We start from the raw sequence: 18,329 nt of genomic DNA on the forward strand, positions 1-18,329 counted from the left end.
GCTCTACTGAAGGACCTTACAGGTAATTGTATGTGTGGGGTACAGAGATGAGGTATTCATTCAAATGTCATGTTAAACACTATTATTGCACACAGAGTGAGTCCATGCAACTTATGTGACTTGTTAAGCACATTTTTACTTCTGAACTTATTTAGGCTTGCCATTTACAAATGGGGTTGAATATGTATTGACTTAAGACATTTCAGCCTTTCATTTTTTATTCATTTGTAAAGACATAATTCCACTTTGACATTATGGGGTATTGTGTTTAGGCCAGTGAACAAAAAAATCTAAATGTAATCCATTTTAAATTCAGGCTGTCAGCCACTGTATATAATAATAATAATAATAATAATAATAATAATAATGTTATAATATTAATATTATACTTATAATAATAAACTTTAGATAACACATTTAAATCCCATTGTTATTTAGCCCATTCGTATTGCACAATATTCATTTTTCATAGTGGACATGCATATTACACCGTACATATTGCCTGAATGTTTTGTCGCAGTAAAAGGGGGGGTCCTTTCTACTCAGGAGCACTTCTACTTTCCAAATCTACAGTTTACGCCCAGAGGAGCCTCACTGTTCATTTTGCGGCCCTTAAAGATGGGCCAATCAGCTTAAATCAACAACAACAAAAAATAATTTTGAACCACAGGAGGTTGTAGGCACCTTAATTGGGGAGGACGGGCTCGTGGGAATGACTCGAGTGGAATGGTATCAAATACACTGTTTGATGCCATTCCAGTTGCTCTGTTCCAGCCGTTATTATGAGCCGTCTGCCCCTCAGCAGACTCCACATTTAGGCTTGAAAACATTAACAAACAAAAAAATCACATATCTCATAGAAATACTTTAAATGATTCTTTGGATGATAACAAGTATACAATATATGTAATTTTCGCCGTATTTATTAATTTACAAAGTATACATGACGGGAATCTTATTCTGAAGGATTCCAAAAAATCCGTGACCCGGAAGTTCTTAGTTATTCTTGCGTGTTTTACGGCGGGATCTCAAGCTCATGGCACCGAAGGGAACGATAAATAAACAGCCAAATATAGTTTTTCCCTGTGATAAATGACACACAGACAGGCTTGTCTTTGCAAAGGGAACTATCTGCTCTCGTTGGAACTGCGGTTTTGGAGAATCACCCAGCATTTTAAAAGGTGTTTTCTTCTGGCCTTTCACAGTTTACACACCGTACTCCAGACGCAACGTTCTAGCACACTTCACAAACTTCAACACCGTTTGGGAACTGCTCGGTCCTCCTCGTACAAATGTGACCTGGCAACACCAGTAAAGCACGAACGGAGCTGTCATTTCTAGGTTACGACAGTAACCACCTTGTGAGGATCTGGTCTGTGTAGCGAGTGCTGCAGTTTCGAGCTACACGAGAAACGCCTGCTTATGTTACTTTTTTGCAGTAACCTTCTTACCTCTCAACAGGATTTCGTCGTGAACGATGGATTATTAACTGCTTACATATATTCAAGCGTGTATCTAGCCAATCAGCTGAATTGGACACAAAACAAAGTTGATCGATTATCGATGTTATTAATCGATTAAGGGCTGCATCAATTGCTAGAATTGAAATCAGCAATTAGGCGTTTGAATAGTTTAGTCTCTCCATTGTCCTATAATTAAACGGAGATGGAGGGTCGGGATGACAAAGGGAATAAAGAGAGTAATCTCTCGAAGCCAGATATTCAGAAGTTTGCTCTCTGGTACATCGGCTGGTCCTCCTTGGATAAGCGTACTACCCTGCCCATGCTGCCGTGGTTGGTGGCGGAGATCCGGAAGAAAAGTGAGAAGAACGAATCGGGACGCGAGACTTGTTCCGTCCAAGCCAGGGAAGTTCAACTGGTGCTCACACCGCCGTTTATTCGATGTGTGCCCGCCAACAATGTCGCCAACTCGTCCGTCTTCATCTTCGAGCATAAAGCGCAGTTCATCTCACGTTTTATCCACAACAGTAATGACCTCACATATTTCGCCTACCTTATCCGGAGCCAGCCCGACAACCCGGAGTCTGAGATGGCATGTCATGTCTTCAGGGCATACGACCCTAACCAGGTAGGCTGTTATACCTAGCGGAGGGAAGTAGGGGTGCTGCAGAACCCCCTGATAAATAACCCTTAAACGTCTTCCCGGGGCTATGTTCTTATATAATTTAGGCACAGATGTCACTGCCAGAACTACAGTACATCCAAACATGTTGCCATCATGCTGGCTTTACAGGTACACTCAAGTTTTGACTAACGCCAATTGTGCCTCAATGACGACCTATTCTTTACTTTGCAAGAATGTGGAGGTATGGTCCCATATTCGCCAAATTCAGCGACCTTTATAAATGGGTCAAGTACAACTGCCACATTGTTGCACCAGCTACTGGCAAGCTTAAGCCATAAAACAATGGTCAACCTTTTGGAGAACTCTGAACTTTACCACAGTGGTCCTCTATGTAGTAGGCCTAGTGATGATAAAATGCTGTGTTAAGGGTATCTGGTATTTGGAAAGGTTCCTCAAACACACTCTTTAGAATCACCGGATAGCCTAATAAAGACAGGCCTATATTGATTGGTAAATAAAAACGTGATTTTGCAGTTGGTATTTAGTACATTGTGGTGTTGGGACAGAATTTGCCCAGTAATGGACTAAAGGAGCCTAACTCCTTATAGTCCAAGGACCTTACATGCTCTGTTTAAAGGCAAAGTGTCTCGAAGATAAAAGAGCCAAATACTCAATTTAAATGTGAATAGATTATCAACTGCTATACGCTTCTAGAAACAACCCCTCTACTTTCATATATCAAAATTATTTCACAATGCAAAATACACATGTTATGTTTTATCAGAGTTGCAGTCTTCTGTTTACACAGGTATTCGGAGACACCGATAGCTAATTAGCATAGGTAGTCCACTCTGTCTTATTTCTGTTTTCTGTAAACAAGCAGTGTAACATGGAAATATGGGTGTGGGGGAACTGTAGCTGTAAAAGGTGTGCATCAATTTAACCTTTTTGTTTTTTGAAAATGTATTTCTTGCTGATATGAAAAATAATGTCCTTATGCTTCCAAAACCGTACCACAAGCATTGTGTGTTAATGTTCAGACCGAGCGTCGGTGCTTTTAACAGCACTCCCCAGTACAGAAGACGCCTTCCTCCAATCACTCTTATGTGTAATGTAATGGAACTGAGAGTCATGATCAAGGGCTAGGATAGAATAGGCAACCTGAATTTAAATATAGGCTAAAATAATCCAGATCAGGGCTGTATCCGTATGATTCAGGGGATCAAACATTTGTCAGACTGTGTTTGACAATATTATGTATTGACGTGTGCGTGCGTGCCTCCCATGTCCTGGCTTGTGCTTCATGTTTACACTTGAGTCACGTGGTATGGGGTAGCCGGCCAAGAATTCTGAACTCCAAGATACCCGATGGTACGAGGCTATGAGTTTTGGCAGAGTGCAGCCTACCTCCCACTTCATCGAGTCGGTATCAGTCGATACTTGTAAAAATGTCCATTTCATGCATAACTTGTATCAATGTTTGTCCTGTGTAGTTGCATTATTTTCTTTGTGTGCTGCAATCCGTTAGCCTCGGAAAACCGTGCAGCGTTTAATGTTAGCTTGTGGGATCGGGCGGCTTTGCGAGGCTAGCAATCCATTTTTTTTAGTTCATTCTATGTGACCTCTGTCAAATTGTGCATACAATGACGGAGTTGCTGACAACATCTCCCTTGGCGGTGGTCGCGTAAACTGTTATTTTTACGAACTACGGATTGCAGCACCCAAAGAAAACAACTTGCAGCACTAGGCAAGGCAACATGATCAGCATTCCCCAGTTTAGCTTGCTAGCGTTGATGTTATGCAGGTTAAACTGGCTGGGTAGAAATGTGCCAGATGGACCATGAGGAACGCACCTTCCCCCACAACGACTGGGCTGTGTTCCCCTGGCTAGCTACCTCTCTGCACTTATCAGATTGCCGTTACCCCACACAACTTTTATTTTCCTTTGTAGGAATGATTGATCACTGTGTGTTTCTGAAGTGCTTTGTTTTGACACGTTGTACTCTACACCTGGAACGGCTAGGCCTATGCATGGCATGCTGCTCACTGCATAGGAGTAGACGTGCCCAGGCCACAGTTACCTTAGGAAAAAAAGTGGAGTTATTTTAGGACACTGAATTTAACTGCTCTTTTGCAGGACTAGGAGACACACAGAAGCTCCAATAGATATTCTGAGAATGTGCTTGTCTTAGAAATTGCTTGTAGACAGATTTTGCCAAGCTTGAGGACTTGGGTTAACATTCTTCTGTATCTATCAGACTTAACTTGGCTAAGGGGATGTTCAACTTGTCATGGTACGTTTCAGAAGAAAGAGCTCCCTGACAAGGATGGTTCATTATGAACAATAGCGCAGAGCGAATATGCATAAATGTGGGCAGGCCTATGGTGCATTTTCTCTGGTTGTTGCGTTCTCTCTAATATGGTGCATCTATTCTCTAATTGTGTAATGTGTTAGCTTGATCACGTTAGATGGCTTTAGAGCAGTTTTGATTTGGTAGCCTAATTGAATGCTAGCTAGATTAGTGTCTTACTCTCAATGCTCACAATATCATCTGACAGCACAGATTGAATTCAGAGTTAGTGCTTATGTGCATTCAGTGTCTTAGATCAGTCAGAAAAAGTTCATAAAATGACAAAGTAATAATTTATTTACTTATAGACAACACTGTATACCACAGCATCACAAATAGCACAACAATACAATATGCATGACTTATAGTTGCTATGACCCTTAACCTGGCTAGGAGTCCAGTCGAGTTCTCGCAGCCGGCAGATTGGCACTGACACACCCCTCTCTCATGCCAACCTGTGTCTGAGGAATTTTCTTTTGGTCACTGGCTGAATAAATAAAGAATGCCTGCAAACAGTGTATGGTGACCCCATGTGCTATAGTTAACCTTCTGCACCACCACCTATAGGTAAAGCAAATGCATAGCTGTAGCCCTGGGCTGGATATAATTTATATGGCACATCTTATATAGTTAACCTGTTAGGGCTAGGGGGCAGTATTGACACGGCCGGATAAAAAACGTACCCGATTTAATCTGGTTACTACTCCTGCCCAGTAACTAGAATATGCATATAATTATTGGCTTTGGATAGAAAACACCCTAAAGTTTCTAAAACTGTTTGAATGGTGTCTGTGAGTATAACAGAACTCAAATGGCAGGTCAAAACCTGAGAAGATTCCATGCAGGAAGTGGCCTGTCTGACAAGTTGTGTTTCATCTTGGCTCTTTTTATTGAAGACTGAGGATCTTTGCTATAACGTGACACTTCCTACGGCTCCCATGTTTGAATAACGCGCCACAGCGGCGTTTTTTTCGTGCGTTCAAGACAGGGTGACGCGCCCGACTCATTTCGTGACAAAAAAAATCAAAATTATTCCATTACCGTACTTCGAAGCATGTCAACCGCTGTTTAAAATCAATTTTTATGCCATTTTTCTTGTAAAAAAGCGATAATATTCCGACCGGGAATCTGTGTTTTAGTACAAAGAGAGAGAAAATAAAAACATGGGGTCGCCTCGTGCACGCGCCTCAGTCTCATTGTCCTCTGATAGACCACTTACCAAAGGCGCTAATGTGTTTCAGCCAGGGGCTGGAATTACATCATTCAGCTTTTTCCCGGGTTCTGAGAGCCTATGGGAGCCGTAGGAAGTGTCACGTTACAGCAAAGATCCTCAGTTTTCAATAAAGAGAGTCAAGAAGAACAAGAACTTGTCAGACAGGCCACTTCCTGTAAGGAATCTTCTCAGGTTTTTGCCTGCCATATGAGTTCTGTTATACTCACAGACACCATTCAAACAGTTTTAGAAACTTTAGGGTGTTTTCTATCCAAAGCCAATAAGTATATGCATATTCTAGTTTCTGGGCAGTAGTAATAACCAAATTAAATCGGGCACGTTTTTTTTATCAGGCCGTGTAAATACTGCCCCCTAGCCCTAACAGGTTAATGTCACATGCACAAGTATAGTGAGATGGCTTTCTTGCAAAATCAAAACCCAACAATGCAATAATAACAATGTATTGCTACAAAAAAATACAAGCACAATAAGAAATATGAAATACACAATTAAGTAAGTATACTATATACAGGAAATATTTAAGTTAGTTCCAGTACCTTATTTACAGTGCATTTGGAAAATATTCCACGTTTTGTTACGTTACAGCCTTATTCTAAAATGGAAAAAAACAACATTTAATCCATCACTCTACACACAATACCCAATAATGACAAAGTGAAACGGGTTTCTAGAAACTTTAGCAAATTTATAAAAAATAAAAAACAGATAGCTTAAGTATTCAGATCCTTTGCTATGACACTCGAAATTGAGCTCAGGTGCATCCTGTTTCCATTGATCATCCTTGATGTTTCTACAACTTGACTGGAGTCTACCTGTGGTAAATTCCATTGATTTTGACATTATTTGAAAAGGCACACACCTGTCTATATAAGGTCCCGCAGTTGACAGTGCCTGTCAGAACAAAAACCAAGCCATGATGTCGAAGCAATTGTTCGTAGAGCTCCGAGACAGGATTGTGTCGAGGCACAGATCTAGGGAAAGGTACCAACATATTTTTGCAGCATTGAAGGTCCCCCAAGAACACAGTGGAAGAAGGGAAGAAGTTTCCCGGACAAAACTGAGCAATCAGGGGAGAAGACCCTTTGGTCAGGGAGGTGACCAAGAACCCGTTGGTCACTCTGTGGAGATGGGAGAACCTTCCAGAAGGACAACCATCTCTGCAGCACTCAACCAATCAGGCCTTTATGGTAAAGTGGCCAGATGGAATCCACTCCTCAGTAAATGGCACATGACAGCCAGCTTGGAGTTTGCCAAAAGGCACCTAAATACTCTCAAACCATGAGAAACAAGATTGATAAAACAAAGATTGAACTCTTTGGCCTGAATGCCAAGCGCCACGTCTGGAAGAAACCTGACACCATCCCTACGGTAGCATCATGCTGTAAGGGATGTTTTTCAGGGACTGGGTTCAAGGGTAAGATGAACGGAGCAAATTTCAGAGATCCTAAATGAAAACTGGTTCCAGAGTGCTCAGGACCTCAGACTGGGGCAAAGGTTCACCTTCCAACAGGACAACAACCCTAAGCACACAGCCAAGACAACGCAGCTTCGGGATAACGGAGCAAATTTGCTCCGGCTTCGGGATAAGTCTCAATGTCCTTGAGTGGCCCAGCCAGAGCCCGGACTTGAACCCGAACTAACATCTCTGGAGAGACCTGGAAATAGCTGTGCAGTGACGCTCCCCATCCAACCTGACAGGGCTTGAGAGGATTTGCAGAGAAGGATGGGAGAAACTCCCCAAATACAGGTGTGCCAAGTGTGTAGCGTCATACCCAAGAAGACTCGGCTGTAATCACTGCCAAAGGTGCTTCAACAAAGTACTGAGTGAAGGGTCTGAATTCTTATGTAAATGTGATATTTAAAAATATATATAAAAAAAAAAAAAAAATACATTTGCAAAAAATGTTGCTTTGTCATGGGGTATTATATGTAGATTGATCAGAAGAAAAAAATATTTATTCCATTTTAGAATAAAGCTGTAACAAAATATGGAAAAAGTCAAGTGGTCTGAATACGTTCTGAATGCACTGTACATGTGCAGGGATACTGCAGTGATAGAGGTAGATATGTATAGGGTTAAAGGGACTAGGCAACAGGGTATAAAATAAACAGAGTAGCAGCAGCTTGCATGTCAGTGGGTGTGTTGAGTCAGTATAAATATATGTACATATGTGTGGGTGTTGGAGAGACAGTATGTGTGAGTTTGTGGGGCCCTGTCAGTGTGCATAGAGACAGTGCAAATATTGACATACAAGGTAAACTTGGTCCATGTAGCTATTTTGTTAGATATTTATCAGTTTTATTGCTTTGGGATAGAATTTTGGTGTCAGACTTGATGCACCGGTACCTCTTGCAGCAGAGAAAATAGTACATGGCTTGGGCGGTTGGGGTCTTTGATTTTCCGGGCCTTATTTTCTCACCGCCTGATTAGGTCCTGATTAGGTCCTGGATTGACGGGGAGCTCAGCCCCAGTGATGCACTGGGCTGTCTGCACAACCCTCTGTAGTGCAATTAGTTCGAGGGCGGTGCTATTGCAATACCAAGAAGTGACGCAGCCATGCTCTAAATGGTACAGCTGTAGAACCTTCTCAAACTTTTTCAACCTCCTGAGTGGGAAGAGGCACTGTCGTGCTTTCTTCACGACTGCGCGTGTGTTTGGACCATTTTAAGTCTTCAGTGATTTGGACACCAAGGAACTTGAAGCTGTCTACATGCTCCACTGTCACCCCTTTGATGTGGATGGGGGTGGGCTCGCCACCCTGTTTCCTATAGTCCACGATCAGCTCCTTGGTCTTGCTGACGTTGAGGGAGAGGTTGTTGCTCCGGCACCACAATGCCAGGTTACTGACCTCCTCCCTGTAGGCTGACTCATCATTGCCGGTGATCATGCCTACCCCCATTGTGTCGTCAGGAAACTTGATTATGGTGTTGGAGTTGTGCGTGGCCCAACAGTTGTGGGTAAACCGGGACTAATATTTGTTTAAATAAAATCCTTTGAAGTTCCTCCAACTTCACTTGACGAAGGGTGCTGTGATATCATTTTCCTTAAACATCGGGTTAAACTAGCTGCAACACAAACTTACAAAGGACAAACTACGGTTGGCAATTTACTCCTTTTCGACTGGGAAAACCCCTGGCCTTGATGGCATTGCAATAGAAATACCAAACGTTTTGAAAAAGTATTGAAAAATCCACTACTAGCATGTTTTAATCAACTGTCACACAAAAATAAGGGTTTATAACTCTCCTACTGAAGCAGGAGCCGGGGGGACAGTATAACCACCCAGTCTCTCTAAAAGATTGGAGGCCTCTCACCCTTCAATGTTGAAATGCAAAAATATTGTCAAATTGAATATTTAAGGGATTAGAAATTAATGGATTAGAAACAAAGGTATCAATGTATGCCGACGATTCAAGTTCTCTCACAATGTTCAACTCTGAACGGTCTTATTAGGACCTGGATCATTTCTCCAGTTTATCTTGATTAAAACCCAAATACAAAAGTTGCAACACAAAATTACAGTAAGTAAGATCAAACAAAAAACCTACTTAACACTTGCATTCGTAAGGATTCGGTCTCTAAAAGACACTTTAAATTGCTATATGGTCTCCCAATTGATATGGTCAGATGGTGCAGTGATGTGCTTGGTGTACACGTTCCTGAAAAGTTGAATGATTTTGCACCATTTTGATGGACATCCTATCTATTTTACAAAGTTTTCTATCTATGAGGGAATTACACTGATTAATTCTCTAGTGATACCACAGTTTACATATCTATTCGTGGCTCTACTGACTCCAGGATAATTTTTATTTGAAGTTATAGGAACAAAAAATATTACATTTTATTTGGAATGGAAAACCCGATTTTAAAAAAAAAAAGAAAAAAAAAAAGAAAAAAAAAGAAAGAAAAGGGAATATTTATTTAAATGAGTTTGGAGGGATAAAACTTATATCAAGGCAATGACCCTCTGTTAAAATGTATATTATACTGAAATGATATCTAAATCCAAACTGGTTTTCTAGTAGTCTAATAAGAGGGGCACATCCACTGTTTTAAAGTGGGGGTCTTTGCTCTTATACAGGTTTAAAACTATGCATTTCCAGTGACAATGGAACCCTGTTTAAAGTGTCCTTATTTTTAAATGAAACTATACAGAGTTGGTTACAATTCCAATTTTATCCTCCAGTAGAGGCAGAATCTATATTACAGCAAATTAAATGGCTGAACGCCAATGTACTGATAGAGGATAAACCAATTTTTGTGGAGAGAATGTATAAGAAAGGTATCATGTTTATGAATGACATTGTAAACAACGACGGTAGAATTATGAATGACGTGAACAACGACAGTAGAATTATCATACAACCAATTAATCCAGGTGTATGCACAATACAAAATTATAATCAACTCACTGCAGCTCTGCCACAGAAATGGCAATTAGGAATGAATTTGTTTGTCTGCCACCAATTAAAAATCATAAATGGCTTAATGACTATACATTTTATGATTTATCAGTTTTACTTACGGTCAAGAGGGTTTGCAACTATGCCACATAAAATTAGAGATAGTTGGGAACAGATTTCCGATGTCCCACTACCATGGTTTATGAACTGATATAGAAAACAAGAATTGATGCATCAATTTAAGCTATTATATAAAATCCTTGCTACAAAAATAATGCTCAGTGTATAGGGTATTCAATTGTCAGACCGGTGCAGACTCTGTCATGTGGAAACAGAATCAATAGAGCATCTCTTTTGGTACTGTCCATTGGTGGCTTGTTTTTGGAGTCAGGTCCAGGAATGGTTGTTATGCCATAATATCAGGTTGCAGTTGGATCTGCAAACTGTATTACTGGGGGATGTGAAGGACCACAGTCAGTCAATAAGAAATATCATTGTGCTCTTGGGAAAAATGTACATTTTTTGGGGCAATTTCGGAAGAAATGTTGCAGACGGGGAGGTTCGAGTCCCTAGTGAGACACCATCGGAGAATGGAGGTATGTTTTGCTAGAGGAAATGGCAGAATTATATTTTATTGGGAAAGATGGGTGGCTGTCTGAAGGGTGGAATTGATAAGTGTTGGAATAATTATATACACAAATGTACAGTATAAATGTTTGAGGTCCTCCAATCAGGAGTGGGAATGAGTGTTTTGCGGTTCTCTTTTTATGTCTTGTGGTTTGGTTTCATGCTGTGAGTGTGCTGGTCCTGGTAGTTATGGGTGCGCTCGCTTCCATGGGGACTTGGTTTTTCCCGCCCTTGGAAATACCTTTGGGCCTGGGGTGGTGCCTTGCTGGCGTCTCAGGGCGGGTAGCGGTGCGTGCACCCAATGGGAGCAGCCATGTATTGTTATTTTACTTTAAAAAAAAAATATTTAAATGAAGAAAAAAAACGGTGAGTCTGCACTCTTTCTTCCTATGTGCTTTTCAAAACAGCCCCGCCTCCATGAACCTTTGACACAGTAAGAAGTTGGCAAGGATGTTGCATTTGTTTTTTACAATAGTGGAACACTAGTGACTTGAAATTGAGGGACAGCTATTCCCTGTAAATTATTTATAATATTTAGTTGATATTTAACTTTTTTTCAAGTAATCCATGAAATAACTATAAAACATTTCTTTGTATTCTGACATTTTAAAGTGGGAGAATTATTATTATTTTTTACTCAATGTCACTAAGCCACTACTCATGACCCGAGGGACAAGCCATTTTCATGGTACATTTTTAGCAATATAACTGTCCTACATACGTTTTATTAACAATAAAAAAACTTAAATTAAAACACATTTTTTGTGTCCTTATCTGACATTTTTTACATTATTTTCTTGATGTTTAAGTAGGGGGACAGGAAAGCCACCATTTTCATAGAATGACCCCTAAATGATATATTCCCCCCAAGCGTAGTCAAATTATGTGTAGGCTCATTAAAGGAATACTCCAGTATTTTGCAATTGAGAGCCAGATAAACTCGTGGATAACGTTTTTTTTATGTCACTGCATGCAGTTTGAAGGAAGTTAACTAGTGTTAGCTCAATTGCTAACTAGCGTTAGGGCAATGACCGGAAGGCTATGGTAATTGGCTAGTAGATACCATACACTTACAGGCATTGCGATGATGCTAGTTAGCATTGGCTCGCAAAACGACTTCATTCTGGATGCAGAGGCGACCTAAAAATGGTATCAATGAGTTAATCTGACTCTGGGGAAGTAGATAAAAGGCTTCATTGCCAAAATCCAGAAGTATCCCTTTAAAGCTAATTAAAGCATGCTGGAGCGGCATGTACCAAATAACAGGCTCTCTGTTTCTTTACTCAACATAGATCTATTATTGGCCCGGCAGCAACAGTGTGCTAATCAGGGAAGTGCACACATCTCTTGTTCATTCTTGGACCGCTGGGTGACCCTTAGCATGGAATCCACCGTCTGCTGTGTCCCCGGGTCTGTCCTATTCTTTTTCTGAGCCAGTCAACTCAAGGTCCCGGTGACACCTGGGCTGCCTGGTTTAGTCCCCCAAGCCAAGTCAAATGTGAGCAGCGTGACTAGGTTGGTGCTAAAACCACTGACCCAGAATAGCTGAGGTCATCATAATGTGACTAAATGGATCTACACACAATATAGGGTATTGTGTGTAGATTGCTAGTCGAGTAAGATGCATCTCTTTGCTAGTCAAAGTAGATTGCTGAGGAATTTTATTTAACCCATTTTATAATATGGCTGTAATGTAACAAAGTGGGAAAAGTCCATGGGTCTGAATACTTTCCGAAGACACTATGCATGCATGAATGCATACAGTACCAGTCAAAAGTTGACACACCGACTCATTAAAGGGTTTTTCTTTATTTTTACTATTTTCTACATTGTAGAATAATCATGTAGTAATCAAAAAAGTGTTAAACAAATCAATCTATTTGAGATTCTTCAAAGTAGCCACCTTGAAAGTGCTTTGATGACAGCTTCTGTCTCTGCAGTCCAACTCATCCCAAACCATCTCAATTGGGTTGAAGTCGGGTGATTGTGGAGGCCAGGTCATCTGATGCAGCATTCCATCACTCTCCTTGGTTAAATAGCCCTTACACAGCCTGGAGGTGTGTTGGGTCATTGTCCTGTTGAAAAACAAATGATAGTCCCACTAAGCTCAAACCAAATGGGATGGCGTGTCCCTGCAGAATGCTGTGGTAGCTATGCTCATTAAGTGTGCCCTGAATTCTAAATAGATCAGTACAGTGTCACCAGCAAAGCACCATCACACCTCCTCCTCCATGCTTCACGGTGGGAACTACACATGCAGAGATCATCCGTTCACCTGCTCTGCATCTCACAAAGACACAATAGTTGGAACCAAAAATGTGAAATTTGGACTCATCAGACCAAAGGACAGATTTCCACCGGTGTAATGTCCATTGCTCGTGTTTCTTGGCCCAAGCAAGTCTCTTCTTCTTATTGGTGTCCTTTAGTAGTGGTTTCTTTGCAGCAATTCGACCATGAAGGCCTGATTCACAGTGTCCTCTGAACAGTGTATGTTAAGATGTCTGTTACTTGAACTCTGAAGCATTTATTTGCACTTCAATTTCTGAGGCTGGTAACTCCTAATGAACTGACCCTCTGCAGCAGAAGTTACTCTGGATCTTTTCCTGTGGTGGTCCTCATGAGAGCCAGTTTCATCATAGCGCTTGATGGTTTTTGCGACTGCTCTTGAAGAAACGTTCAAAATTCTTACAGGTGGCCGCCTCGCTTCGCGTTCCTAGGAAACTATGCAGTATTTTGTTTTTTTATGTGTTATTTCTTACATTGTTACCCCAGGGAATCTGAGGTTTTATTACATACAGTTGGGAGGAACTATTGGATATAAGAGCCATGTCAACTCACCAACATTACGACCAGAAATACGACTTTCCCGAAGCGGATCCTCTGTTTGGCCTACCACCCAGGACAATGGATCGGATCCCAGCCGGCGACCCAAAACAACGACGCCGTAGAAGAAGGGGCAGACGGAGCGGTCTTCTGGTCAGGCTCCGTAGACAGGCAGATCGCGCACCGCTCCCGAGCATACTACTCACCAATGTCCAGTCTCTTGACAACAAGGTAGACAAAATCCGAGCAAGGGTAGCATTCCAGAGAGACATCCGAGACTGTAACGTTCTTTGTTTCACGGAAACATGGCTCACTCGAGACATGCTATCTGAGTTGGTACAGCCACCTGGTTTCTTCACGCATTGCGCCGACAGAAACAAGCATCTCTCTGGTAAGAAGAAGGGCGGGGGTGTATGCCTTATGATTAACGAGATGTGGTGTGATCATAACAACATACAGGAACTCAAGTCCTTTTGTTCACCTGACTTAGAATTCCTCACTATCAAATGCCGACCGCATTATCTACCAAGAGAATTCTCTTCGATCATAATCACAGTCGTGTATATCCCCCCCAAGCAGACACATCGACGGCCCTGAAAGAACTTCATTGGACTCTATGTAAACTGGAAACCACATATCCTGAGGCTGCATTTATTGTAGCCGGGGATTTTAACAAGGCTAATCTGAAAACAAGGCTCCCCAAATACTATCAACATATCGATTGTGCTACCAGGGGTAGCAAAACCCTAGACCACTGTTATTCTAACTTCCACGATGCATATAAGGCCCTCCCCCGCCCTCCCTTCTGAAAAGCTGACCATGACTCCAATTTGTTGCTCCCAGCCTATAGACAGAAACTAAAACAGGAAGCTCCCGCCCTCAGGTCTGTCCAACGCTGGTCCGACCAATCGAATTCCACGCTTCAAGATTGCTTCGATCACGTGGACTGGGATATGTTCCGCATTGCGGCGAACAACAACATTGACGAATACGCTGATTCGGTGTGTGAGTTCATTAACAAGTGCATCGGTGATGTTGTACCCACAGCGTCAATTAAAACATTCCCCAACCAGAAACCGTGGGTTGATGGCAGCATTCGCGCAAAACTGAATGCGCGAACCACTGCTTTTAATCAGGGCAAGGTGACCGGAATCATGACCGAATACAAACAGTGTAGCTATTCCCTCTGAAAGGCAATCAAACAAGCTAAGCGTCAGTACAGAGACAAAGTGGAGTCGCAATTCAACGGCTCAGACACGAGAGGTATGTGGCAGGGTCTACAGTCAATCACGGACTACAAAAGGAAAAACCAGCCCCGTCGCGGATCACGATGCCTTGCTCTCAGACTAAACAACTTTTTTGCTCGCTTTGAGGACAATACAGTGCCACTGAGACGGCCCGCTACTTAAACCTGTGGGCTCTTCTTCACTGTAGCCAACGTGAGTAAAACATTTAAACGTGTTAACCCTCGCAAGGCTGCAGGCCCAGACGGCATCCCCGGCCGCGTCCTCAGAGCATGCGCAGACCAGCTGGCTGGTGTGTTTACAGACATATTCAATCAATCCTTATCCCGGTCTGCTGTCCCCGCTAAGGTAACTGAGCTAAATGACTACCGCCCTTTAGCACTCACTTCCGTCATGAAGTGCATTGAGAGACTAGTCAAGGACCATATCACCTCCACCCCACCTGACACCCTAGACCCACTCCAAATTGCTTACCGCCACAATAGGTCCACAGACGACGCAATCGCCATCACACTGCCCTAATCCCATTTGGACAAGAGGAATACCTATGTAAGAATGCTGTTCATTGATTACAGCTCAGAATTTAACACCATAGTACCCTCAACTCGTCATTAAGCTCGAGACTCTGGGTCTCGACCCCGCCCTGTGCAACTGGGTCCTGGACTTCCTGACGGGCCGCCCCCAGGTGGTGAGGGTAGGTAACAACATCTCCACCCTGCTGATCTTCAACATTGGGTCCCCTCAAGGGTGCGTTCTCAGCCCTCTACTGTACTCCCTGTTCACCCATGACTGCGTGGCCATGCACGCCTCCAACTCAATCATCAAGTTTGCAGACGACACTACAGTGGCTTGATTACCGACGACGAGACGGCCTTCAGGGAGGAGGTGAGGGCTCTCCGAGTGTGGTGTCAGGAAAATAACCTCACACTCAATGTCAACAATACCAAGGAGATGATCGTGGACTTCAGGAAACAGCAGAGGGAGCAGCCCCCTATCTACATTGACGGGACAGTAGTGGAGAAGGTGGAGAGTTTTAAGTTCCTCGGCTTACACATCACGGACAAACTGAAATGGTCCACCCACACAGACGGCGTGGTGAAGAAGGCGCAGCAGCGCCTCTTCAACCTCAGGAGGCTGAAGAAATTCGGCTTGTCACCAAAAACACTCACAAACTTTTACAGATGCACAATCGAGAGCATCCTGTCGGGCTGTATCACCGCCTGGTACGGCAGCTGCTCCACCCATAACCGCAAGTCTCTCCAGAGGGTAGTGAGGTCTGCACAATGCATCACCAGGTGCAAACTATCTGCCCTCCAGGACACCTACACCACCCGATGTCACAGGAAGGCCAAAAAGATCACCAAGGACAACAACCACCCGAGCCACTGCCTGTTCACCCTGCTATCATCCAGAAGGTGAGGTCAGTACAGGTGCATCAAAGCAGGGACCAAGAGACTGAAAAACAGCTTCTATCTCAAGGCCATCAGACTGTTAAACAGCCATCACTAACATTGAGTGGCTGCTGCCAACATACTGACTCAACTCCACCCACTTTAATAATGGAAAAATTGATGTAATATATCACTAGCCACTTTTATATTATATAATGTTTACTTACCCTATGTTACTCATCTGTTATGTATATACTGTACGCTATACCATCTACTGCATCTTGCCATCTGATGTAATTAAATGTATCACTAGCCACTTTAAACAATGCCACTTTATATAATGTTCTCATACCCTACATTACTCATATCATATGTATATTCTGTACTCTATATCATCTATATCATCCATGCCGTTCGGCCATTTCTCATTTATATTTTTTTATGTACATATTCGTATTCATTCCTTTACACTTGTGTGTGTAAGGTAGTTGTCGTGAAATTGTTAGGTTATATTACTTGTTAGATATTACTGCATGGTTGGAACTAGAAGCACAAGCATTTCGCTACACTTGCATTAACACCTGCTAACCATGTGTATGTGACAAATACATGTGATTTTCTTGATTGACTGACATTCATGTCTTAAACTAATGATGGACTGTTGTTTCTCTTGGTTTATTTGAGCTGTTTTACCAAATAGGACCATCTTCTGTATACCACCCTCTTCACAACTGATTAGCTAAAATGCATTAAGGACAGAACTTCCACAATTTAACTTTTGACAAGACACACCTGTTTAATTTAATTGCATTCCAGGTGACTACCTCATGAAGCTGGTTGAGAGAATGCCAAGAGTGCAAAGCTGTCATCAAGACAAAGGGTGGCTACTTTTGAAGAATATCAAATATATTTTGATTTGTTTAATGCATGTTTTGGTTATATATACATACTACCGTTCAAAAGTTTGGGGTCACTTAGAAATGTCCTTGTTTTTGAAAGAAAAGCACATTTTGTTCATTTTAAAATAACATCAAATTGATCAGAAATACAGTGTAGACATTGTTAATGTTATTAATGACTATTGTAGCTGGAAACGGCAGATTCTTTATGGAATGTCTACATAGGTGTACAGAGGCCCATTATTAGCAACCATCACTCCTGTGTTCCAATGGGACGTTGTGTTAGCTAATCCAAGTTTATCATTTTAAAAGGCTAATTGATCATTAGAAAACCCTTTTGCAATTGTTAGCACAGCTGAAAACTGTTGTGCTGATTTAAATTGGCCTTCTTTCGACTAGTTGAATATCTGGAGCATCAGCATTTGCGGGTTCGATTACAGGCTCAAAATGGCCAGAAACAAAGACCTTTCTTCTAAACTCATCAGTCTGTTCTTGTTCTGAGAAATGAAGGCTATTCCATGTGAGAAATTGCCAAGAAACGTAAGATCTCGAACAACGCTGTGTACTACTCCCTTCACAGAACAGCAAACTGTCTCTAACCAGAATAGAAAGAGTGGGAGGCCCCAGTGCACAACTGAGCAAGAGGACAAGTACAGTAGAGTGTCTAGTTTGAGAAATAGACGCCTCACAAGTCCTCAACTGGCAGCTTCATTAAATAGTACCCGCAAAACACCAGTCTCAACAGTGAAGGATAATGCTCCGGGATGCTGTTCCTCTGTCTGGTGTCTGTTTTTTCCCCCCCACATCTTAATCTTTTCTTTTTATTGGCCAGTCTGAGATATGGCTTTTTCTTTGCAACTCTGCCTAGAAGCCCAGCATCCCGGAGTCGCCTCTTCACTGTTGACGTTGAGATCCTCCACCAAATTTCACAGTGGGAGCGAGACCTGGAGAGTCCTATAAGCCACAGTGTCTTGCACCCACTGACATTTGGTGGAGGATCTGTGATGATCTTGGGGGTGCTTCAGCAAGGATGAAATGGGGCAGATTTGTAATTGAATCACATGAATCGAGCCACGTACAAGGTTGTCCTGGAAGAACTTGATTCCTTCTGCTCTGACAATGTTCTCCAACTCTGAGGATTGGTTTTTCCAGCAGGACAATGCTCCATGCCACACAGCCAGGTCAATCAAGGTGTGGATGGAGGACCACCATGTCATGGCCAGCCCAATCTCCAGACCTGAACACCATTGAAAACCTATGGAATGTGA

General features: G+C 42.2%; 1 protein-coding gene across 1 annotated transcript in view; it reads left to right on the plus strand.

Annotated features, from left to right (window-relative positions):
* Nucleotides 1–912: 912 nt before the first annotated feature.
* tbc1d4 (TBC1 domain family, member 4) overlaps nt 913–18,329 on the plus strand; it is a 160,712-nt gene continuing 143,295 nt past the window's right edge. The window contains exon 1 of the mRNA XM_014163748.3: nt 913–2,088. Coding sequence (XP_014019223.1) covers nt 1,666–2,088 — 423 coding nt within the window. The 5' untranslated portion in view covers nt 913–1,665. The remainder of the gene's footprint in view (nt 2,089–18,329) is intronic.

The sequence above is a fragment of the Salmo salar genome, chromosome 21, assembly GCF_965601325.2.
Source record: "Salmo salar chromosome 21, fSalSal1, whole genome shotgun sequence".
Taxonomy (NCBI): Eukaryota; Metazoa; Chordata; class Actinopteri; order Salmoniformes; family Salmonidae; genus Salmo; species Salmo salar.